The 25,638-nt window shown below is 43.6% G+C and overlaps 1 protein-coding gene across 1 annotated transcript in view; it reads right to left on the minus strand.

Moving 5' to 3' along the window:
- Positions 1-255: 255 nt before the first annotated feature.
- Positions 256-25,638, minus strand: part of TMEM88B (transmembrane protein 88B) — a 70,611-nt gene continuing 45,228 nt past the window's right edge. Inside the window, exon 2 of the mRNA XM_033921295.1 lies at positions 256-701. Within this exon, the coding sequence (XP_033777186.1) occupies positions 432-701 (270 nt within the window). The 3' untranslated portion in view covers positions 256-431. The remainder of the gene's footprint in view (positions 702-25,638) is intronic.

Genomic DNA, 25,638 nt, shown 5'->3' on the forward strand with positions numbered 1-25,638 from the left:
GCACGCACCTTTGTCCCGGCGCACTTTTAACCTGACACCTTCAAAACACAGCAGTACGTTTGATATTTGGTTTGAAAAAATCTGAACATATTACCCCATATTATTAAAAAAAAAAAAAAAAAAATTACATTGGCTACCAGTCGAGGCTAGAATTATATTTAAATTTGCATGTTTATACCCTTCACACATTCATTCTATTATACAGCTTTGAAAGCATGATTTACCACCAGCAACCTCCAGACTCCAAGTCTCTCTTACAGTGTGATGCATCTGATCATGTGGTTAAAACCAGTTACATGTTGTTTAGGGGCTCTGGGGAAAATCCACCTTTTGTCTAGTAAAGAAGCAACTGCACACCCCATTCTCCCAACTGGGCAGCTCTTCTCCGGTTTCCAAACACCACCAGCACTGGAGAGTCAAGCGGAACCTGCTTATACCCAGGCCTTCACGTGACTGTTCCACACCTGGGCGCACCCGCACAGGCCGCCATCCTCATACCACCGCCACTTGACACCCTTATAGACAGCCCTGGCATAAGGCTGAAAGCACAGGAAGAGGCGGAAGCGACGGGCCAGGCTGCAGTAGATGGCCATAGCGAGCACAATGAGGGGGGACATGATGACAAAACCCAAGATGATCAGCGCAGATGAGCTGCTATCGTCCAGGACAGTTTTGCAGTAGTAAGCGTTGGAGTGGAACACCTGAGGCAGAAAAAAAAAAAAGAATAATAATAAAGCTATCATATATGCAAGGGCAAAAAGAAGAAAGACTCACAGTGAAACCTATCTTAAAGATCTTCATTGGATATCACATTTCTGGAGACATGAACGGGCTTCTAATTCTAAATGTTCACAACATAAATATAATGAAAACATTCAACATATTATTTTAATTGTTTTTTTCAGTGTGTACAGTAGGAGATATGGCGGTATATAAGACACCATTAGCATTAGCTTTTTTAAAAAATTGATTTTATAAGATAAATTAACAAACTAACCCCCTCTTCTATGAAACTGCGCTAGCAGTTTCAAGCACAGGAAGCCACGTTGAATGGCCCGCGTTGCTCCCGAAGCTAATAGGAACTCTATGAGCGTCGGGAGCAGCACGGGCCATTCAGCGCAGCTCTCTGCGCTAGAAACTGCTAGCGCAATTTCGTAGAAGATTGGGTAACTGTGCAAATCTATAAAGCAGCTCCTGCTTTAGGAAGGCATGGGGGAAGGGTTGGCCATTGAATCGGGAGGCCGATTTTTTTTAATTGAATCGATTCGAATCGATTCACATGATTCGAATCGGTGAATCGATTTGAATTGTGAATCGGGAAGCACTAGTTTCTACCACTCTCTGGGTGAAGAAGAACTTCCTTATGTTCGTACGGAATCTATCCCCTTTCAATTTTAGAGAGTGCCCTCTCGTTCTCCCTACCTGTCCTTATCTACTAAGTCTATTCCCTTCAGTACCTTAAATGTTTCGATCATGTCCCCTCTCAATCTCCTTTGTTCGAGGGAGAAGAGGCCCAGTTTCTCTAATCTTTTACTGTACAGCAACTCCTCCAGCCCCCTAACCATCTTAGTCGCTCTTCTCTGGACCCTTTTGAGTAGTACCGTGTCCTTCTTCATGTACGGCGACCAGTGCTGGACACAGTATTCCAGGTGGGGGCATACCATGGCCCGGTACAGTAGCATGATAACCTTCTCCGATCTGTTCGTGATCCCCATCTTTATCATTCCTAGCATTCTGTTCGCCCTTTTCGCCGCTGCCTTGTGTGTGTGTGTGTGTGTGTGTTTGTGTGTGTGTGGGGGGGGGGGGTTGGAAGCATTTCCTCAGTCCCCCCTCTCCTGCTGCCACCGTTGCTGCTTTTGCTGCGCACCCCTCCCCCTCAAATCATACCTTTGCTGGCGGAGTTGCTCAAGCCCTGCCAGCTGAATTTTCACCGCCAGAGCCCTGCAGGCACCACCTAAGAAGCAGGGTTCTCCAGATGCCAACGCCAGGACTGCTGTACGTACCCAGTTCAAATACATGAATGGAGCGTGTACGGAGGTGCTGGCATCAGCCACTAGGGCATCCTGCTATCTTCCTGTTGCTCAGGCAGCATAGGCTGGGCTCCAGCAAAGAAACTCTTCAGCTGGTGAGGCTTGAGCACAATTGCCACTAGGATTGGCCACAATTACACGCTAGGATTGGAGCATCAATGATATCTGTGGCTGGCGTAGAATTATGGAATGCCTTGCCTGGTATCTTGCGGTTCTGTATGGAAAGGATGAATTTTAAGAAAATGCTGAAAACTCTATTTGTCAATGCCTTCCTATGCTAATGCTTATTCCTGCTGATAATCTCCTTTTTAGATTTTTTTTTTTTTGACAGTAATGTATGATTTAAAGCCTGCTCGTATTTCTGAATTGACTGAATTTGCGTTTTATCCCTGTTCATAACAGGGACGATTATGATGTTGTTTAGATATATCTATGTTTAATGTGGTAATCATTGAGAAACAAGATTTTATGTATGTGATATGGAAACCGCATAGTTTTATGTGTTATATACATTTTTAAATAAATAAATTTATTGGCTGCCTCAGTTTTGGACAGGGCCTGAGCCTCAGGTGGGGAGGGAGGGAGGGAGGGAGGAGAGGGGGAAGTAGGTCCCCAAAGCCCCTCCGTGGCTATGCCATTGGGCAACACATGTAATCTTCCTTCTCTAGAACACTTCAAGAACATGCTCTACCAAATCATAGATGCAGTCCTAGTGCTGCAGCAGGGCTCAGAGAGCAACTGAAGCGGTGGAATACCTGGCTCGGTGGCCACATGGGGTGCAGCACCCCCTCCTCTAGGTGAGAGAGGTATGAGGAGCAGCCTTGGGGTTGTGGTCCATATGTGCGCAGCTGTTGGCTCTGCTGGTCCCCTGCCCTGGAGCAGGAAATCGACGTCAGAGGAGGCTGGGGCCAGGGGAGCCAATGGCCTGCACCCACTCCACATCCCCTCCTTTGATTGCACCTGGGGGAGGGGTAGACAGCTCCTATGAGCGTAGGAGTTGTTACTGCCGTGGCCGGCACTAAAATCTGCGCTACGCTTTTGTAAAAGGGGGGATAGTTAAGAACCCCTTCGCCAAGACTTTTGTCATGACATTAATAGTGAGTCTTGTGTCGGCTCTTCTTTTTAGCATAAAGGTCTCAGACACACAAAGACATTGGATGAGAACCAGTCTCAAAAGGGGAGAAGAGACAGAGAAAAGCATTTGCACAGTGAACATTCATTGAAATTATTTATTTAAAAATGTATGTTTCAAGCCTTCTAATATGCTGAGTGATTTATAACGTATTGACATATGTGGATAATAGGCTGGATTTTTTCCCCCCCCAGGTAATTTCGGTGTTTGGTTGTTGCATTTGGCTTCCTTGTTATATTAATCATGCTGATAATGCCCATAAGAGGGTGAAAAGATTCTGCAGCCAGACCGATTCACCCTGACAGAAAAGAATTAAAGTGTAAATGATGAGTTTTCTCTCTCATTTCTCTGCCTTGAAGGAAGGTGCTGAAATCCCTGAGATAATCAAAAGCCCAGCCATGCAAGAAATTAGAAAACAGCAGAAACCTCATCATGGAAGCACAGACACTTTCTTTAAAAAAAAAAAAAAAAGGGCTGGGGTTGTTATCAGGCATTTCATAACCAGATAATAAAAAAATAAATAATAAAAATAACTTTATTCTTTTATACTGCCATAACCAAAAGTTCTAGGCGGTTTACACTAAAATGAGCTGGACAATCAGCAAAATACAATAATACAGTAAAAAATGCAAATATTTGTAAAATAGAATTTCAATAATAAAACTCAATAAGTAATAAACTTATCGAACAAAGTGGTCTTAATTAATTTCCGAAAACTGCAACAGGATAACATAGCTTGCTGAATACATTTACCTAATCAGGATTGTTGCCTTCCAGCTTGAAATGCTAGGGTCCTATCTAAGATCTTATATCTATACCAGTGGTCTCAAATGGGACCCTTGGTTCTCTTTTACTGCCCTGTATACCACCCATCGCTTGACCATATGCTCAAAGGAACCAGGAACTCAGCAGAGCTCAGCCTCCCAAGGCCCAGTTCAACTCCTGAAATTATGATACAATAGAACACATAGAGAATGACACAGTGACATAATTTGTCCCCATCCCTGTGGATAACCGAGAGAATCCATCCTGTGTCATTATTTAGTGTCTATCTCAACCTCAACCTTTAACACCAGCATTTTTCAATGCAAGAGTTGAGGGTCAGTGGCTAGGCCCATTCATACTGATTCTTATGTGAGCCAAGTATAGGATAATGAAACCATTGTGACATCACTGATGAGGTTGGCTCATAGGCTTTGGTGGAATGAGGCATTATGACATCACAATCTCAGCACTGGAATGTTGCTACTCTTTGGGTTTCTGGCAAGTACTTGTGACCTGAATTGGCCAATGTTGGAAACTGGATACTGGGCTTGATGGACAACACTTATGGTCTTATGTTCTAACCATCCGGTGTCATTCTTTAGTGACTATCTCAACCTTAGTCATTCTACACCAGCATTCTTCAATGCAAGGCTTGAGGATCAGTGGCTGGGCCCAGTCATAGTCCGATTCTTCCCTCTCTCCTTAAAGAATGACACGGGGATGGTTTCCCGCGGCTAAGCCACGGGAACAGGGACAAATTCTGTCCCCATGTTATTCTATACTCTCAGGTCCAATCCCTGTCCTTAATCGGTGCTCTTTCTGAAATTGCTTATCTAGCAGAAGTCTGGATTCCTCATAGAATTGTGTGTACTACTATTATTAATTATTTCTATAGTGCTACCAGACGTACACAGCACTGTACAGAGTCACAAAGAATAAAGTCCCTTCTTCAAAGAGCTTACAATCTAAACGGACAACAGAGCCATATATTTTGCAGGTGGAAAGGGTTCACACACTAATCCTGCGCTAACCAGTTTGCGTGGTGTAATGCAGCTGCGCTAAGCAATATAGCCCCATGCAAGCAATTTAATTACATTACATTACATTACATTAGTGATTTTTATTCCGCTTGTGCCTTGCGGTTCAAAGCGGATTACATAAGAAGAGAGCTGGACATTTCCAGGAGGGTACATGACATTGGAGAATACAGATTGAGGGTATAGACTTAATGACAGAGTGAGGGTGTAGACATAATAACAATGGAAGATAAATCAGGTTACATTACTATACATATCAAATATTCTGTTTCCATACGTTGGTAGGTAATCGGTTTCGGTAGGGTGAATTAGGTTCCAGGTATTTTTTTATTTATTTATTATTTTTTTAGTCAGGAGCCGTTTCTGGCCAGTTAAATCTCTTTGAATATTGACCTCTAATTGTTTTTTTTAAATGCTGGTTTGTGTTGTTAGCAAAGCATTTATCCTTCACTACCTTATGTTGGCTTAGAAAAAGGGTTGGACAAGTTCCTGGAGGAAAAGTCCATAATCTGCTATTGAGACAGACATGGGGGTAGCCACAGCTTGCCCTGAGATCGGTAGCATGGAATGTTGCTACTATTTGGGTTTCTGCCAGGTACTTCTGACCTGGATTGGCCTCTATTGGAAGCAGGATATTGAGCTAGACAGACCATTGGTCTGACCCAGTATGACTATTTGTATGCTCTTATATTTTTGTGGATTTAGTGTTTGTGGCTGATAGAAACAAAGGGGCTCAGCCTTCTACAGCAGTGTTCTTCAACCACCGGTCCATGGACCAGTGCCGGTCCACAGAAATTTCCTACCGGTCCACAGGGCCAGCACGTGCATCAGGCCCAAAACAGTGTTCTTCAGGTCCACGGTGCAATCGATGTGGCGTTATCTTCGAGCCAGCTCTCTCTTCCTAACTGATTCAGTGCACAAAGCCACGGGCAGGAGCTCCTACGGGCATCCTGCGCCTGAACCGGAAGCCTTCTCTCTGACGTTGCAAAGTCAGAGGGAAGGCTTCCAGATGAGGCACAGGACGTGCAAGGTGCAATTAGTACTATTATGGGGGTGGGGTCTGGGGTGGAGATTGGGTAGAGATGGGTGGGGTCTGGCCCACGACTTAGCCCAGTGTTCTTCAACTGCCGGTCCACAGACCGATGCTGGTCCACAGAATAATTTTATTATTTCTGCCGGTCCATAGGTGTAAAAAGGTTGAAAACCACTGTTCTACAGCATTGAAAAGCTGTAGTGGGGGAGAGGGTGGGGAGCTATTATTTTTAAAGCTAGTGTAGACATCTCTAAACTTGCTATTAGAAGTCCATCCGACTGTGAATGTTTATTGCCAAAAGTCACTCGAGCTTCTCCTTCACCGCTTTTATTGATGCGCTGTCCTCCTTCCATACTGCAGTCTTATTTTGATGTTTGAATGTGTTTTTCAATGAATTGGTTTTGAAGACATCTCATCAACTGGTCCTTGGAGATTTCAATTTGCATATGAATGAGATGTCTCACCCCAATAAATTTGACTGCAGCGCTTACAGCTTTTGATACAGAGATATTGAATCCATTTCCAGTACACACAGAGGGACATACGTTGGACTTACAAATGAAGTCTAAGGATCTGATTTTGAAAAATAGTGATCTGAAATCTGTATCCATTATTTTGATGGATCATTTTGTAATGTCAATTTCTTTAGGAAAGTTAGCTGGAAGAGTGGAAATCACAGGGTCTTCTAAGTCTAATTTGACTAGGAGTCATAGCCAGTGCGTAGTTAGGGGGGAGGGGGCAATGGGAACTGTACGCCCCGGTTCATAGACAACCCCGCGAAAGACAAAGGCGCGCGCTGACAACTGAGCGCAAGACGGAGGCGCGCGCCAAAGAAAATTACAGTTTTTAGGAGTTCCGATGGGGGGTTTTGTTGGGGAGCGCCCCCAGTTTACTTAATAGAGATCGCGCCGGCGTTGTGGGGGGTTTGGAGGGTTGTAACTCTCCACATTTTACTGTAAATTTAACTTTTTCCCTAAAAACAGGGAAAAAGTGAAGTTTTCAGTAAAATGTGGGGGGTTACAACCCCACAACGCCCCCACAATGCGGCGCAATCTCTATTAAGTAAAGTGGGGGGGTTCCCCCCACGCCTCCCCCGTCGGAGCCCTAAAAACAGTAATTTTCTGCGGCGCGCACCTCCGCACTGTGCTCAATTGTCTGCGTGCGCCTTTGTCCCGGCGTGCTTTTGACCTGACACCGTACGCCATCTTGTCCAGGTCACTGGCCCCCCTCCTCCTCTCCATCCCCCCTTCCCACTCCTCCCCCTGCTGCACATGCCCCTTTCCTTCCCTTGTATCTTTTTAATTTCAGTGCGAGCAGCCACCAACTTGATGCCCGCATCGGCTTCGGCGCTCTCTCTGATGTCAATTCCGGGACCCACGCCTAGGAAGTGACATCGGAGAGCATGCTGAAGCTGACGCGGGTAGTACGAGGAAGGGGTGTGCATGCTTGGGGGGGGAGGGTGCCACAGCCGTGGGTGCTGTTCACCCTCGCTACACCACTGCATATAGCCATTCGGCAGTTCCAGATGGAAATAGAGGTGCTCACTTGAATTCAGGATGATATATTCTTGAATGCTATGATATTTTACTAAAATTTTTTCTTTCAGCTACCTTTAAAATCAATTGTTTGTTTGGATAAGAATTTTTTGGGATGGCAGAGGGGTATCATCCGTTGGTGTAATCAAAGGGATCTTGAGTAGAGAATGACACGGTGACAAAATTCATCACCGTTCCCGTCCCCGCGGATAACCGCGGGAAATAATCTCATGTCATTTTCTAGTGTCTATTTCGACCTCGGTCCTTCTACACCAGCATTCTTCAAAGCAAAGCTTGCGGGTCAGTGGTTGTGGCCATTCATACTCTGATTCTTATGGGAGCCAAGGATAATGAAGCCATTGTGACATCACTGATGTGATTGGCTCTTAGGCACTGGTGGAATGAGGCATTATGACATCACAATATCTGCTCTGGATACCAGAGACTGTCATTCTGTAGTGTCTGTTTCAACCTCAGTCCTTCTACACCAGTATTCTTCAAAGCAAAGCTTGCGGGTCAGTGGTTGTGGCCATTCATACTCTGATTCTTCCCTCTCTCCTTAAAGAATGACATGAAGATGGTTTCCTGCGGTTATCCGCGGGGACGGGAATGGTGATGAATTTTGTCACCGTGTCATTCTCTAATCTTGAGCTCAGATCACATTGATCTAAGTTCTCCAGTGACAGCTGTGCTCTGTGGATATAGTGAGGCAGGATTATTTCACCAGTCATATTCTTGGTTCAAAAACTCTGCCAAGAAACTGTTCTTTTCTCTCACGAGTTATTGAGTGATCCTTCTTCTTCCTATCTAATTGCACAGTCCACTGTGCCCTCTTGTCATGTTCTGGTCACTGCTTTATATAATAGAATCATAGGGATTCAAGCCACATTTTTGTTCTCACTGGACTCATCTGAGAATCATAAGGGTATTTCCATTTTTTCAATAGGTGAAAACAATTATCTTCCTGCAGGACCAGCAAATGCTGTTTTAATATTCAGACTGAGACTTTGCATAATTTTGCATTATTGAATTTTGATCAAACTGGGAACCTAATTTCTAACTTTGCAGTTGAGGAATGGGCAGATTTTTGACATGTGGATGAACTTAGCTTATGTAATAAAGAGACAATTTGGTCTCTGTGATATGAGAAAAAGACCAGTGTCTTTCTACTGGAGAGATATCATCTACATCGAGGTGGTCAGAAATTGCAGGAAAGTCTCTTAATTAAAAAGAGAGCAAATAGTAGAAATTTATCCAAACAAATTTAGCTAACCAGTACTTGAAACTTAGCTGCAACCAGTATTTGAAGATGTTGTTTGGTCTCTGGAGAAAAAGATTTGGATGAAGGCTAGTTTAGCCATTCAAGTGGACATTTCCTAGAGCAGTGTTCTTCAACCACCGGTCCACAGAAATTTCCTGCCGGTCCACAGGGCCAGCAAGTGCATCAGGCCCAAAACAGTGTTCTTCAACTGCCGGTCCACGGTGCGATCGATGCGGCGTTATCTTCGAGCCAGCTCCCTCTTCCTAACTGATTTAGTGCACAAAGCCACAGGTAGTGGCTCCTACATGCGTCCTGCGCCTGAACCAGAAGCCTTCTCTCTGACGTTGCAACATCTGAGGGAAGGCTTCTAGATGAGGCATGAGTAGTGTGACCATATGGCTCCAGAAAAAAGGGGACGGATTGAGACATCCAGGTTTTACTTCCATTGAAAGCAACCAAGATGTCTCAATCTGTTCTCCTTACTTCCATTGCTTTCAATGGAAGTAAAACCCGGATGTCTCAATCCGTCCCCTTTTTTCTGGAGCCATATGGTCACACTAGGCATGGGACGTGAAAGGTGCAATTAGTACTATTAGGGGGGCGGGGTCTGGGGTGAAGATTGGGTAGAGATGGGCAGGGCCTGACCCACGACTTAGCCCCGTGTTCTTCAACCGCCGGTCCACGGACCGATGCCGGTCCACAGAATAATTCTTTTATTTCTGCCGGTCCATAGGTGTAATAAGGTTGAAAAACACTGTCCTAGAGGACATGTCCGGGCATCCGGACGGCTTTTCAAAGCCTAGCACTTTGTCTGGGCTCTGAAAAGCTTCCAGCGTTGGGAGGGCATGTGTGCATGAGCAGATCCAACACGGCAACGTCACGTGCATGCGCATATGTGTGTGATGTCATCACGTCACACCTGCGCACGTGCAGATGCCCTCCCGACGCGGCTCCGAGCACAAGAACAGGTTGAGGGGTGGGACTGCGGCAGAACAGGGCGCGGCTTGGGTGGATTGTCTATTGTATGGTAGCCCTTTCAGGACCAAGGGACATATTTGTCCCATAACTTTAAAATCCTATAAATTTTGATTGGGATAGTCTACAGTTCTAAATTTGATATGTACGGATTCCATAGGATACTGCCTTTATGTAAACAAACTGGTTCCGACATTCATTCATTAGCGTCGTTGCCAGATTGACGAGAAGATTCACTTGCCACACTGTCCATAAGCCAGAAGTTTGATTTTAAAAAAAAAAAATAATGATATTTCACAAAAAAAATCAATTTTTTGGCATCTGCAAGCCCTTTTTACCATAAAAATGTCGTCAAAACCACAAAAATTGGCCTACGATCCTTATGGTCCTGAAAGGGTTAAAATGTACAGCGTTGCATACGCCTTTCAGTGCTATAGAAATAATAAATAGTAGTAGTAGAACGGGGTGAGGCTGGGTGGAACGCAGCAGGCCTGGTGGCGGGGCCATGGGTCTGGATTTTACAGTAGTAAAACCTGGTAACACTAGTAAAAGGGAAGATTCACCTAAGCTCCTTCTTTTATTTGGATCACCGCTGGACTCTGGCCCACCTTGCTGTTTCGCTCCTTGATGCGACCTCACCTGGAGTATTGCGTTCAGTTCTAGCCTCCTTAACTCAAGAAAAATATAGTGGCACAAGGAAAGGTTCAAAGAAGAGCGGCCAAGATGATAAGGTGTCAGGTCAAAAGCGCGCCGCGACAAAGGCGCACCCAGACAATTGAGCGCAGTGCGGAGGCGCGCGCCGCTCTAAATTACTGTTTTTAGGGCTCTGACGGGGGGCGTGGGGGGGGAACCCCCCCACTTTACTTAATAGATATCGCGCCACGTTGTGGGGGCGTTGTGGGGGGTGTGGGGGGTTGTAACCCCCCACATTTTACTGAAAACTTCACTTTTTCCCTGTTTTTAGGGAAAAAGTTCAGTTTACAGTAAAATGTGGAGGGTTACAACCCCCCAAACCCCCCATAACGCCGGCGCGATGTCTATTAAGTAAACTGGGGGGGTTCCCCAACAAAACCCCCCGTCGGAGCCCCTAAAAACTGTAATTTTGTGCGGCACGCGCCTCCGCGCTGCGCTCTGTCGGCGCGCGCTTTTGTCTTTCGCGCCGTTGTCTATGAACCAGATGATAAAGGGAATGGAACGCCTCTCGTATGAGGAAAGACTAAAAAGGTTAGGGCTCTTCAGCTCAGAGACGGCTGAGGGGAGATATGATTGAATTCTACAAAATCCTGAGTGGAGTAGAACTGGATTGATTTTTCACTCCGTCAAAAATGACAAAGACTAGGGGACACTCGATGAAGTTACAGGGAAATACTTTAAAAACCAATAGGAGGAAGTTTTGTTTTACTCAGAGAATAGTTAAGCTCTGGAACGCGTTTCCAGAGGTTGTGGTAAGAGCGGATAGCGTGGCTGGTTTTAAGAAAGGTTTGGCCATTTTCCTGGAGGAAAAGTCCATAGTCTGTTATTGAGAAAGACATGGGGGAAGCCACTGCTTGCCCTGGATTGGTAGCATGGAATATTTCTACTCCTTGGGTTTTGGCCAGGTACTAGTGACCTGGATTGGCCACCGTGAGAACGGGCTACTAGGCTTGATGGACCACTGGGCTGATCCAGTAAGGCTATTCTTATGTTCTTAGGGACTTCTCAGCTGCACCCAAGGCTCCATATTCCACTCTCAACCATTCTGCAAATAAATTTTTCTTCCGGCAAGGACCTCATCTACTCAAGTCACTCTCTGCAGACCTCTTTCACCCTTCCAACAGAAGCAACAATAAGAATACCTTTGGGCCTTTATTCCAAGGCCCGAAACTAATTATACTTTCCACCTTGAATCTCATGTACTGACAAAACGTATCTTTATTGTAACCCATGTACTGACTAAACGTATCTTTATGGTAACCCACCTGTATCCCTTACACTGACAAAATGCACCTTGATAGTAAACCACTTGTATTGTAACCCACTTGTATCCCATGTACTGACTAAATGTATCTTTATTGTAACCCATGTACTGACTAAACGTATCTTTATTGTAACCCACCTGCACTCCATGTACTGACAAAACGTATCTTTATTGTAACCCATGTACTGACTAAACGTATCTTTATTGTAACCCACCTGCACCCCATGTACTGACAAAACGTATCTTTATTGTAACCCATGTACTGACTAAACGTATCTTTATTGTAACCCACCTGCACCCCATGTACTGACAAAACGTATCTTTATTGTAACCCATGTACTGACTAAATGTATCTTTATGGTAACCCACCTGTATCCCTTACACTGACAAAATGCACCTTGATAGTAAACCACTTGTATTGTAACCCACTTGTATCCCATGTACTGACTAAATGTATCTTTATTGTAACCCATGTACTGACTAAACGTATCTTTATTGTAACCCACCTGCACTCCATGTACTGACAAAACGTATCTTTATTGTAACCCATGTACTGACTAAACGTATCTTTATTGTAACCCACCTGCACCCCATGTACTGACAAAACGTATCTTTATTGTAACCCATGTACTGACTAAACGTATCTTTATTGTAACCCACCTGCACCCCATGTACTGACAAAACGTATCTTTATTGTAACCCATGTACTGACTAAATGTATCTTTATGGTAACCCACCTGTATCCCTTACACTGACAAAATGCACCTTGATAGTAAACCACTTGTATTGTAACCCACTTGAATCACATGTACTGACTAAATGTATCTTTATTGTAACCCATGTACTGACAAAACGTATCTTTATTGTAACCCATGTACTGACTAAACGTATCTTTATTGTAACCCACCTGCACCCCATGTACTGACAAAACGTATCTTTATTGTAACCCATGTACTGACTAAACGTATCTTTATTGTAACCCACCTGCACCCCATGTACTGACAAAACGTATCTTTATTGTAACCCATGTACTGACTAAATGTATCTTTATGGTAACCCACCTGTATCCCTTACACTGACAAAATGCACCTTGATAGTAAACCACTTGTATTGTAACCCACTTGTATCCCATGTACTGACTAAATGTATCTTTATTGTAAACCGTTTCTATCCCATGTACTGTCAAATGTATCTTTATTGTAAACCGCTTCGAACTTCACGGTATAGCGGTATATAAGAAATAAATTATTATTATTATTATTATTTATCAGAATGAGTTACTTTTTAATCCAGTTTAATTAATCATTCTGCTTCACTCAGCAATATTTTATCTTATGGCACATTCACCCTATATAAAGATTCCTAAAAACTGAGGGCTAAAATCACTGCATTGCCATCATAATATTGTAAATAATCTTAATAATCATAATATTGTAAATAAAGATTCTAGTTCTACCTTAATGTTCTAAGTATATGTCCTGAAATATTACACAGCGCTGGGTTATATAGTGCAGGTTAACAGTGTCATTCCCCAAATCAACATCTATTTATATTCTATTTTCACATTATAAGCCAAGATCAAGCTCTGTCTTCTATGGCTTTCCACATAATTAGCCCATCACAGGCAATTTATTTGTGTGGGTTGCTCGTCAGTCTGATCTTTTATTTATTGTGTTGAGTCATCGACCTCAGTAAAAGCTCGCCCTTCAGTGCCATCGAGATGAAAATCAGTCACATTTCACAATGTCAGTGTCAACATCGCCACTGAGTACTGAGACAAGAAATATGGAAATTATATTTACTCTGTCTCTTGGGCTATAAATGTTTCAAAACGACTCTTTTTAGAAAACTCTTCCTGTTTAGGCTGTAACTAGAGTTTCAAGTTTTATAAAAAATTTTATAAGATCGCTTATCAGGATTTCTAAGCGAGTTACAATAATAATAATAAAAAAAAATAGATTCAGGGGTAAAAAAAAACCCCAACCCCATAAATTTTAAAATATAGATAACAAAACTAAATGGAGACTTTTGACTAAAGGGAAATGGAAGGTCTGAGGGAATGAAATACAATTGTAAAAGTAAACGAGAACTTTTAAGGAAAGAACAGGAGGACTGGGTAAAAGAAAAAAAGATGTTTCTTTCATAGGTAACGGGCAAAGTCTGGAAATGAAGATCATCATAGTGTGAATGCTTCTTTAAACAGATGACTTTTACATTATTCCGTTAATATCTTGCGGTTCTAGGCGGATTACAAAAGGAAGAGATTCTGGTCATTTCCAGATTACAGGGAAGCTGTTGGTTGTAACATTTGGAGTCTGGTGATGGAGTGAGGATAATTGGTTGCATCAGGAGTTTGCCTTGACATATTTCCCTTCTGAAGGTTCTGTGGTTTGGAGCTGACCTTTGTCAAGTGAGAAATAGGAGTGAACAGTTAAATGATCCTATAATCTAAGCCACATTCTATCTGGTAATGGTTTGGCTCTTCTAGGTCCGGTAGAAGGGTTGGGTGAGGGTCAAGGGGATGGGACTTGATATACTGCTTTTTCTCTTTGGTTAACATATTTTAGACAGGTACTTATTTTGTACCTGGGGCAATGAAATGTTAAATAACTTGCCTAGAGTCCCAAGGAGCTGCAGTGGGAATTGAGCTCACAACCTCAGTGTGCTGAGGCAGCTGCTCTGGCAATTGGGCCACTTTTCCACTCCCTGTGGCCTTTGTTGCTAACTTCCCCCCTTAGAGTGAAGAGTTTCAGTCTCTGATAACCAGAGCTGAGATTGTGATGTCATCATGCCTCATTCCACCAATAAGAGTCAACCTCCTCGATGATGTCACAATAGCTTAATTGTAAAGGGTAAAGGACTTGAAATCCTGCATACAATCAAAGCAGTTTACATATTTTAGACAGGTACTTATTTTATACCTGGGGCAATAAAATGTCACACCTTTACATTACATTACATTAGGGATTTCTATTCCGCCTGTGCCTTGCAAAAAGCTCACTGGTTGCCAATAACATATAGGATTACATATAAAATAGCTCTTCTAGTCTTCAAGACTATACAGACCAACACTCCGGCATTTATAGATAGACTTTTGATTCCACATAGCTCATCGAGAGTTCTTAGATCATCTTCACAGTTTACCCTTAACGTTCCTTCCTTGAAAATTATTGGAACACGCCGTGCTTCTATTTTTTCTGTAACTGCTCCAATGACTTGGAATTCTCTTCCTTTATATATAAGACTCGTACAAGATTTGCAGAAATTTAAGAGTAGCTTAAAGTGCCTTCTTTTTAAAGAAGCCTTTAACTGAAAATATAATGTCCATTCAAGAGGTAATACTTTACGATTTCTGCCATCTCCAAATCAAGATTTCTAATAGCTCTCTTATTCGACCCCACTTCTGCCAGCAATCCTCTTCTTCCTGCCCTCCTTATGTACTTCCCTTTTATGTACTTTTTCTTTAAAAATTGTATTTCCTCCCCTCTTTCCTATTGTTTCCCGTGGTTTTAATAAGCAATTACCCATGTAGGTCTGGTTAATGTATTATGTATATGTGATTTCTCTAAAAATCATATTTTTATCTTTTATATAACGCTTTGTAATTTGGAAAAGCGTTCAATCAAATAATATGAATAAACTTGAAACTTGAATAAACTTGTTAAACGACTTGCCTAGAGTCCCAGGGAGCTGCAGTGAGAATTGAGCTCACAATCTGAGGCAGCTGCTCTAGTAGGCTCCTCCTCCTCTCAGAAGAAAGGGATTCTGTTTCTCGCTGGCATGTTTTTTTGGCGACGAACTTGCTTTTTCTCCAGGCAGGAATAGGAAAAATGGCACATACAGTTCTAGGTATGAGGGGCCCCAAATTCAAAAACAGTTTAAATAGCTAGGAGAAGATACTGGTTGTTTAAATCACCAGATAGTGTGGCTGAAAATACCCAATAAGTACCCAAGCTGAAACTGGCTATTTTGTGGGCATTCTGGAGGTGGAGCCAGTACTTAATTGGTTAAGTGCTAATATTCATCAGTTAAGCAGCTAAGATAACAGCATAAAGAGGACTACATAAAAAGCAGTGGTTCTTCATAGCCGGTTAAGTACTGAATATTACACTTAACCACTTATATTTTTGCTGGCTCCATATACCCAGAAATTCAACACTGGAGCCTGGATTTGGCCCAGCATTGAATTTCAGTTATAATACCAGCAGCAGTCAGCAAAATGTTCATAGTGTTTTTTACATACATATACAGTATATATCAGTGGTCTCAAACACGCGGCCCGGGGGCCACATGCGGCCCGCCAGGTACTATTTTGAGGCCCTCGGTATGTTTATCATAATCACAAAAGTAAAATAAAACCGTTTCTTGATCATATGTTTCTTTAGCTATAAATTACAATATTATTATTAAGACTTAGCCAAAAGGAAAGATTTATAAAGAGTTTTACCTCATGCAAAATTGTCATTTCTTTAATAAGACGTTAACTATTTTTTTTCTGAGGCCCTCCAAGTACCTACAAATCCAAAATGTGGCCCTGCAAAGGGTTTGAGTTTGAGACCATTGGTATATATATTTGAGCTGCAATTTGACTAAAATTTTAATCATGATTTATCACATAATTAAAGGTTATTTATTTATTTATTTTCCACTGCAGCTCCTTGTGACTCTGGGCAAGTAACTTAACCCTTCATTGCCCAAGGTACAAAATATGTAATATGTAAACTGCTTTGATAACCACAGAAAGACAGTATATCAAAACCCATCCCCCCTCCCTTCCTATAGGACTGATAATCTCCTTCCCTCCAACCTCCAAATCCAACATGTCTCCCTTTCTCTTCCTTTCCTCCTTCTCTTCTTCTCCTAGGACCATTATCTCTCTTTATTTCCTGTGGTCTATTATCTCTCTCTGTCTCTCCTCCCGTCTTCTCTTTCTCCCATTGTCCAGCACCTCTTCCTTCCTGTCCTCCAACCCCATGAGCAGCGACACATGGTAAACGGCACCAAGTTCTTGTGGCTGTTGGAGCTCACCACCTCGGCCATGGCTTCCAACAATGGTCCTTCCCCCCTCAATCCCTCCCCTACCAGCCTACCCTAAAGGTGATCTTTTGTTGGTCCTCCAGCAGCAAAACTACACATATGCTGCCCGTAGCCTGCTCCAAAGCTTTCCCTATGGCCTATGCCGCCTGCTATGACATCACTTCCTGTTTCTGCATGGACATGATGGTCAGAGGAAAGCTTCGGATCAGATCACAGGCAGCATGTATGCAACCTGCCACTGTTGGGGACCAACAGAAGACCAACTTTAAGGTAGAATGGCATGGGGAAGATGATGTTATTGAAACATGGGTGGGGATTGTGTTGATGACAGGGGTTGGAAGTAGAGGAGACAGGAGATGCTGTAAAATGATTAATTTTAAAAAATCTTGATTAATCAATGCATTATTCATAGATTTAATTGCAATGAGAAAGGGGGAAGGAGATGGAATTTGATATACTGCCTTTCAATGGTTAAACTGAAAGCAATTCACATATATTATATACAGATCCCTATTTGCAGCTTATATATAAAATCATGTATTATGTCCTGCACTCAAATAGACTTTTGTGCATTATGGCACTGTATATCTGTTCTTCCTTGGATAAGGATTGCTAGCTCTGGAATAATGCTCTTTAAACTGGGATGGTGACGGAGAGAGGATATTGGTTGTATCAGGAGTTTGTCTTGACAGGATAGGAGCCACTTGAACCCTTCAAAAATGGCATGGATATGAACTGTCTACCCTCTGCTGTCCAGCAGTGCTTGACTAGATACTGACTGTTCCTGAACTTCTGACAGAAAATTACAGCTTGCATAATGTTGTTCCTCTGGACTGTGGACAGCCTTCGTATTTGGCATATCCATCTGGTTAAATTGTCTCTCATCATGCCACCCGTTAAATAACCACTTCTTTAGCTGGGATAATTAGTGAGAGGGCCATACCTGGTGTAATAAGTAGAATCCTACAGTAGGCATTAGGAGAATGGTAACAAGTATGCTCCTCTTTAAAATCGCACGAACATATTCATAGCTTAGGATCTTCAGGCGTTATCTAAATTGCTTTTTCCTAATGCCTATAAATTAATTGCATCTGGAGAAAAACACTGTCTGAGGTGAAACTCTGTTTATGTTGTCCATTAATGCTCCTGATTTCATTTATAGCTCGCCAATTATCTAATTTGTTAAGTATCGAGCTTTTAATCTCCTATTCCTATTTGAATGCATTTGAGACCTCCAAGTGGAATACTAGCGGAGGTACAATTCTGATCCTTCAGGTCTTATTCCCCACCCCCAAACTCCCTAGTTCTGATTGCAACCATGCCCTCTTCTCTGCCCCCCCCCCCCCACCACCACTTCCATGCTCCTCCCAGCTGTGTGCGCCCCCTTCCCTGCTCCTGTACCCCTTTAACTTCCCTGGCACAAGCAGCATCTCCAACATCTCCAGCTTGCTGCTTGCGCCAGCCTCGACTCTCCTTCTGATGCCACTTCCTGGTCCCGCAACCCAAAAGTAATGTCAGAGGGAGTCCGGCACAAGCAGCAGATTGGAGAGGCTGCACGCGCCAGTGAAGAGCTAGAGGTCCTGGAGGGAAGGAAAGGTGTGTGCGTGCAGTGGGGAGGGGGGATGAAGGAGCGTGGGTGCATTCCTCCCCCCCCCCCCGCAAGGACAGTGCCCAGGGTGGTGCACTGATCTAGCCCATAAGTACATACTGTCTTGTTGCTGTGTGTACTTATATACACCCCCACACAATATCCTCCACAAAAAAGGCCTTTTTTCATATCTAAATTAGGCTTTACATGCAGAAAAGCCTTCATGAAATTACCCCACTCCCTTAGTGCAAATATAAATTGAGAAACTGGGATTGGAAACTAGTAGGACAGAGTTGGAAGGGGGAGGGCAGAGCGTGAATCTCCCCTCCCCTAGCCAAGAAGATGCTCAGCTGCTCCTGGTAGAGCAAACTTGGGCAGACTCCCTGAATAAAAGTTGAGCAATGCCAAACTAGGAGAGATAAAAAACCTCTGGCATCTGCCATCATTACAGCTCAAGATTTAATTTTTTAGCTGTAGTTTTTAGGGGCCGAGGAGCTTTTTGAGGTCCTGCTGGCGCTAATGGTCTCCTTCCCTTTGTAATGCAGTTTTCAGCATGGTAACCTGCCAGAGAGATTAGTTGAAATGATTACAAGAGCTGACGCATTTGCTTTAATCTAAGGCATTACCCGAGACGAAATGGCCATTTTCTCGGAGTGGTCTGCAGGTTGGAATTCAGTTTCCAAGTGAACAGATGGAGCACAAAAGCCTTCTTGTACAGTGCAACAAAACCTTACGAATTCAGATTTCAAAGGTTTGCAGAGCAGTTGGGCATCTGAAATTGTAATACAGAGCTGTAAAGTGACCTCCTGGATATCTAACAAATTTTTAAATGAACATGTTAAGTGTGTAAGGATAGTTAGAGGACACAGTGTAGGCATCCCAAAAAGAGGGTGGTTTAGAGATTTGACCTTAGAATAAGACATATAACAAGTAATTTATAGCGCATTGAAAATCTAAGCCCTCCCTTTTTTTGTGTGTGTGCAATTCTGGAGGCCGCATTACCGCAAGGATGTGCTGAGACTGGAGTCGGTCCAGAGAATGGCCACCCGGATGATCTCGGGACTCAAGGATCTCCCGTACGAGGATAAATTACAGCTATACTCACTCGAGGAACGCAGAGAGAGGGGAGACATGATCGAGACCGTTCAAGTATCTCACAGGCTGCATTGAGGTGGAAGAGGATATCTTCTTTTTCAAGGGTCCCACGGCAACAAGGGGGCATCCGTGGAAAATCAGGGGCGGGAAACTGCACGGTGACACCAGGAAATTCTTTTTCACTGAAAGGGTGGTTGATCGCTGGAATGGCCTACCACTTCAGGTGATTGAGGCCAGCAGCGTGCCTGATTTTAAGGCCAATTGGGATCGACACGTGGGATCTATTCACAGAGTAAGGTAGGGGAGGGTCATTAGGGTGGGCAGACTAGATGGGCCGTGGCCCTTATCTGCCGTCTATTTCTATGTTTCTATGTTTCTATCAGCTAATACACGTGTTTAACAAGACACCTTATTCGTATTTCCAATGCAATATTTAATGAGAAATCTAGTATTCATGTTACTAAAAACGTCCTGCTTATTACACTGTGCAACAAATTTTAACTTTTTTTTCTGGGGCAAGAAGAAAATGAAGTTTACTTTATAGAATTTGACCTGTGTATGAAAATAGCCTCGGTTATCTCCTATCGCATATAGGGGTCCTTTTATCAAGCTGCGCTAGTGGTTCAATGTGCGTAATAGTGCGTGTTAAACCGCCGGGCGCGCTAGCCGCTACCACCTCCTCTTGAGCAGGTGGTAGTTTTTAGGCCAGCGCGGGGGTTAGGGCGTGACGAAAAGTCACGCTCGTTAACCCCGCTAGCGCGGCATGATAAAAGGAGGCCATAGTTTTTCGAGCAAATTGCAAATATTTATAGCATGAGAAGTTATAATGTAACGCATTGCACCGATTTAAGAGTTCCTATATTATTTTCTAGAATCGCTTTGCTGTTGAAGTGCGTTTATAAGCGAGATTGGGAGCATTTATAATGAATTCCATCTGCCCTGATATTGTTTCTCCATTGTAGCAATGTCCCAGTAAAACCTTTCCCCGTACTCATCACTAACACTGCCAAGATTATCGGGGTTGGGGGGAGGGAATCTAATTTGAGGCAAACTGTTTTAATATTTCACAGATTATTATAACATTTACTCCAAGCATTAGAAAATATAGCAAAAATGTTAATTTTTACATTATAATGCTCTTTTGCCAAAGATCAGAGGGTTATACCAAAAAATTAAGGTCAGTTTTGAATTCATCGACCCCAAATCACTATAGAATACCCACTACAATTCATGTCCCAAAACTTCTGTTGCACAGTGTTATTTTTGGTTCTCTGCCCAAATTGTCCTGTATAAAATCCTGCTTAAGTGCATAGACTTCCCCCTCAATGACTGCATGATCTCTGGAATACAAATGTCTCCTCTAGCGAGAGCTTGTTCAAGACTGATGACGAAGAAATGGAATTCACATCGAGGAGCCTCTTCAGTATGAAACTAGGAAGCAAAGTCATTACAGAGCTTATTCTTATCAGAAGAATGTGTATATTGTCATGAATTTACTGGAAGGAGACTGCAGGAGAAGTTAATTAAAATGATTGAGTGATTCTCTCAACAATTCAAGCAGCCAATGACAATGCACTGGGCTAGTAAAAAGAGGTCTGGAAAGTACTTAATAGCATCCAAGTCAGGCACAGTTTAGAATGTACACTTTTCAAACTCCTTTTTATTATTTCTTTTTCTATCATTATAAATTATTCTTTTGTACAACTAAATTCTTATTTGAATTCTTTCATTGCTGATGGAACACTGAGGAGATTTTAAAAGGCCCAGAATGCCCATTGCTTATAATGCTTCTGTTCTGTGCATGACTTTTGGTGATGTCATAAGATCTCTCTGACATCACAGTCACTGAGCAGTGAGCTGTAATGCCATGATATTACTTTCACTCCCATCCTGGTTTGTAGACATTGCTGAAAGAGCTGCAGTTGAAACCTTAGAGATTGTAAAAGCCATGAAACTTAACAAAATTCTACATTTCAAATTTTATTTATCCACCTTTTTTTGGTCCATCCTTTCAAAGGAACAGGTTATAAATTAGGCACTCAAACATTTTTCCCTCTCTGTAGGTTCACAATCTGTCTACTGTGCCTGGGGCAGTGGAGGATTAAGTGCTTTGCCCAAGGTCACAAGGAACAGTACAGGGTTTGAACTCACAACCTCAGAGTGCGGAGGCTATAGCTCTAACCACTGTGACTCCACCACACTCTAACGCTCTTGCAGTAGGATGCTAGTGGGTGCAAGGTTTAGGCAGATAAAGCTGGAGCAAGTCGGAGAAGCTGCTGAGATTCCATAGAGATAAAAACTGCCACAAGGCAGTAAAATATTAAAAGGTCTATGTTGTGCAACCTGGGATGTTTTAAAGTGAGTTTCTACGCTATTATTTCTAACACATGAAACATTCTGATGTAGTTGTCCTGGAGGCTTTCTTCATATCATTAGACAGAACATCACAATACAAAAGTTGCATTGCTTTGTATGTGTCAGTAGCAACTGAAAAAGCACAGGGAAAGCCAAATGTTAAAAAACAAACCAACCTTAGGTCTTAGTCTCTCAGCTCATGGACTGCAAAGCCACAGCCAGCATTGTACCACATTTTGCAGCTGGCATTATCACTATAGGTAAGGTGGCTGAATTGAATGCAAGAAATATTTTTTTTTCTCTCGACAAATAGTTAAGCTCTGGAACTTGTTGCCAGAGGATGTGGTAACAGCAGTTAGTGCAACTGGGTTTTTTAAAAAAAGATTTGGACAAGTTCCTGGAGGAAAAGTCCATAATCAGCTATTAAGACGGGCATGGGGAGCCACTGCTTGCTCTGGGATCGGTGGCATGGAATGTTGCTACTCTTGGAATTCCAGAATTTTGCTAATCTTTAGGATTCTGGAATGTTGCTTCTATTTGGGTTTCTGCCAGGTACTTGTGACGTGGATTGGCCGCTGCTGGAAACAGGATACAGGGCTAGATGGATCATTGGTCTGACCCAGTGTGACTATTCTTATGATCTAGAGCAGGGCTGCCCAGGTCCGGTCCTCGAGATCTATTAGCAGGCCAGGTTTTCAGGATATCCACAATGAACATGCATGAGAGAGGTTTGCATACCAAGAAGGCAGCGCAGGCAAATCTCTCTCATGCATATTCATTGTGGATATCCTGAAAACCTGGTCTGCCAGTAGATCTTGAGGACCAGACTCGGGCAGCCCTGTTCTAGAGGATCGGAGCATCGAGGGAATGAATATAGACAGAGATAAGAAAAAAGGGCCAAGAACACCTGAAAGTGTGTTAGCGGTAGAGGAGGATCTGTTAGCTGGCACACTAAAAGCGGAATGGCTGAGATTAGAAGAGAATTAAGACAAAACAGAGTCCTGAAATCCAAATTGCCATGAAATGCTGAAATAAAAATAAAAATGCATGTTCTATAAATTTCCTAGAGATGTGAATCCTTTGAGGTTGGTTAGAAATAGATGATACAAGAGCCTGGGTTTATCATTTCATATTAATACGATTGTCAGAGGTATCCAATATGTGCCTCACGGTCCAATTGACCTTGGAATGCATCACACTTAAGATTACAGAACTATTTTGTGTATGTGATGTCACAATTTCAGAAGAGATTCACAGATTTCAATGAGTATATAGTATAAGTCATGCCAATGGCATAGCCAGATCCAGTATTTTGGGTCAGTGCAGACCTGCCCCCCTTCCAAACCAGTTTGTAAGCTTTTGCTGGGCCTGCCGTGAGACCTGGTGGTCCAGCGGTGGCCTGGACAGGAGGGATCCCTCCTGCCTCCTGTCCCAGCCAATTCTAATTATTTTTATCTCCCTCCTGCCTCCCCAGTGTACTTTTAGCTTCCCTAGTGGTCCAGTGGTGAATCACAGCAGGAGCGACTTTCCTTCGCTCCTGCCTCTGCAGAACCACTAACTAATTGGCTGCTGCTAGCGGCTCTGCCCGTGCCCTTTAGTATCCTGATGGTCCAGTGGTAAATCACAGCAGGAGCACTCTTCCTTCACTCCTGCCAGTGCAGAGCTGCTAGCTAATTGGCTGCCGTGAGTTTTCGCGAGACCGTGAGAACTCCCGGCAGCCGATTAGCTAGCGGCTCTGCACGGGCAGATCTCTCCTGGCCATGCAGAGCCGCTAGCTGATTGGCTGAATGGACAGCCAATCAGCTAGCAGCTCTGCATGGGCAGGAGGGACCTGCATTCGCTCTTGCCCGTGCAGAGGCGCTAGCTAATTGGCTGCTGGGAGTTATCAGGGTCCCGCGAGAACTCTCAGCAGCCAATTAGCTAGCAGCTCTGCACAGGGAAGAGCGAAGGAACTTTAAACAAAATATGTATTACCCCTTACGTGTGCCGCAGTTGCAGACCATTGTTGTGGCTAGATGATTCCTTCAGTACATTAGTACGTTGCTTAACCAGGCAATACTGCAGCCAGAACATTTCCATGAGAAAAGCCACTCTACCTGTTCAGATGGGTTAAAGTGATAAGTGAAGACAATCTTGTTGCCTTTTCTTTTTCGCGAGCTGATAAAACTGAAATCTGACTGCTGAGATCAATATACTATCGATTCAGCATTATGACAGGGATAAACCAGAAAAGATACTTTGGCTTCTTGTCTTAGTAATAAGCCCTTTAATGGTAGAGCATTGACTTCAGTAAATGACTCTTTTAGTTCCTGAGGTTTTATTGTCTGCTTTTGACAGATTGAAGGCTCTGGATGTTGCGAAATTATATTTGCAACTTAGGGCTGTCGTGAAATTAGAAGAACGTGCGGCTCCGATACTTAGCCATTTAGACTACAGAAATATTTTGCACAACGGGCTGATAACTTCTCTATTAATGTGATTATAAAAGGCTCCGAATATAGCCGTGAAATTACTGCAGTCAGCTTGACGGTATGAACAGGTTACATCGTTTCTTATCTACCAACGTTGACCTCTTATCTACCATTTGAAATAGAAGATCTTGCCTTGGCCCATTTAGCTTTTTGTACCGCAGTACCTATAGTACTTATCTGGCAAATCATCAATTCCTCTGGTCTCCTCTCAGCCAATAGGGTCTCAATATGGTAACGGTTACATCTTCCCTTTGTTACAAGCACCCGTCCACACTCATTATACTGTCTTCTAAAGCAGTGTTCTTCAACCACTGGTCCATGGACCAGTGCCGGTCCACAGAAATTTCCTGCCGGTCCACAGGGCCAGCATGTGCATCAGGCCCAAAACAGTGTTCTTCAACCACCGGTCCACGGTGCGATTGATGCGGCGTTATTTTTGAGCCAGCTCCCTCTTCCTAACTGATTCAGTGCACAAAGCCACGGGCAGTTGCTCCTACAGGCGTCCTGTGCCTGAACCGGAAGCCTTCTCTCTGACGTTGCAACGTCAGAGGGAAGGCTTCCAGATGAGGCAAGGGACGTACAAGGTGCAATTAGTACTATTATGGGGGCGGGGTCTGGGGTGGACATTGGGTAGAGATGGGTGGGGTCTGACGTCAGAGAAAGGGCGGGACCGCCGGAAGAGGAAGCAGCGTAGCGCAGGGCTCAGAGAAGGGGCAGGACCGCTGGCAGAAGAAGCAGCTGGGCTCACTGGCATCCGGAAACAAGGTAGACAGCTTCTCCATGGGGGAGGGGGGGAGGCTGTGGGGGTGCGAGCGGTTCTTCGGGTGGGGGTGCGAGCGGTCCATCGGGGTGGGAGTGCGAGCGGTGGGGGTGTGAGCGGTCCTTCCAGATGATGAATTGGGCGTCGGGCGGGGTGGGAACTATGTAAAAAAAATTTTATATAGCGCGCTCACGCGTATACCGCGCAAGGTTATGCACGGTTTGTAAAAACACGTATAATGCGCGCGTTATATGCGTGAAAATACGGTAATATGACACTGTCTTATTTTCGGGGAAACACAGTATAATAATTCAAGCAATGACTAAAGACTCTCTTGCTAATATTCAACTAGTGCTGGACAGCGCGCTATCTGCCCAACACTGCCGCTCAACCCAGATATTTAATGCCGAGCCAATTTCTGTGACCGGCAGTGGCATAACGAGGGTGAGAGGTGCCCCTCCCCCACCCTCTTCTCCACCCCCACCTCTTTCCCTGCCCCCTCCTGCCATGCATGCACGCCCCTTCCCTCCCCGTACCTCTTTAACGTTCACGGCACGAGCAGCAACCCCTGAGCTGCTGCTCGCGCCAGTGTCGGCTCGTCATCTGA

Source organism: Geotrypetes seraphini, chromosome 15 (assembly GCF_902459505.1).
Source record: "Geotrypetes seraphini chromosome 15, aGeoSer1.1, whole genome shotgun sequence".
NCBI classification, from domain to species: Eukaryota; Metazoa; Chordata; class Amphibia; order Gymnophiona; family Dermophiidae; genus Geotrypetes; species Geotrypetes seraphini.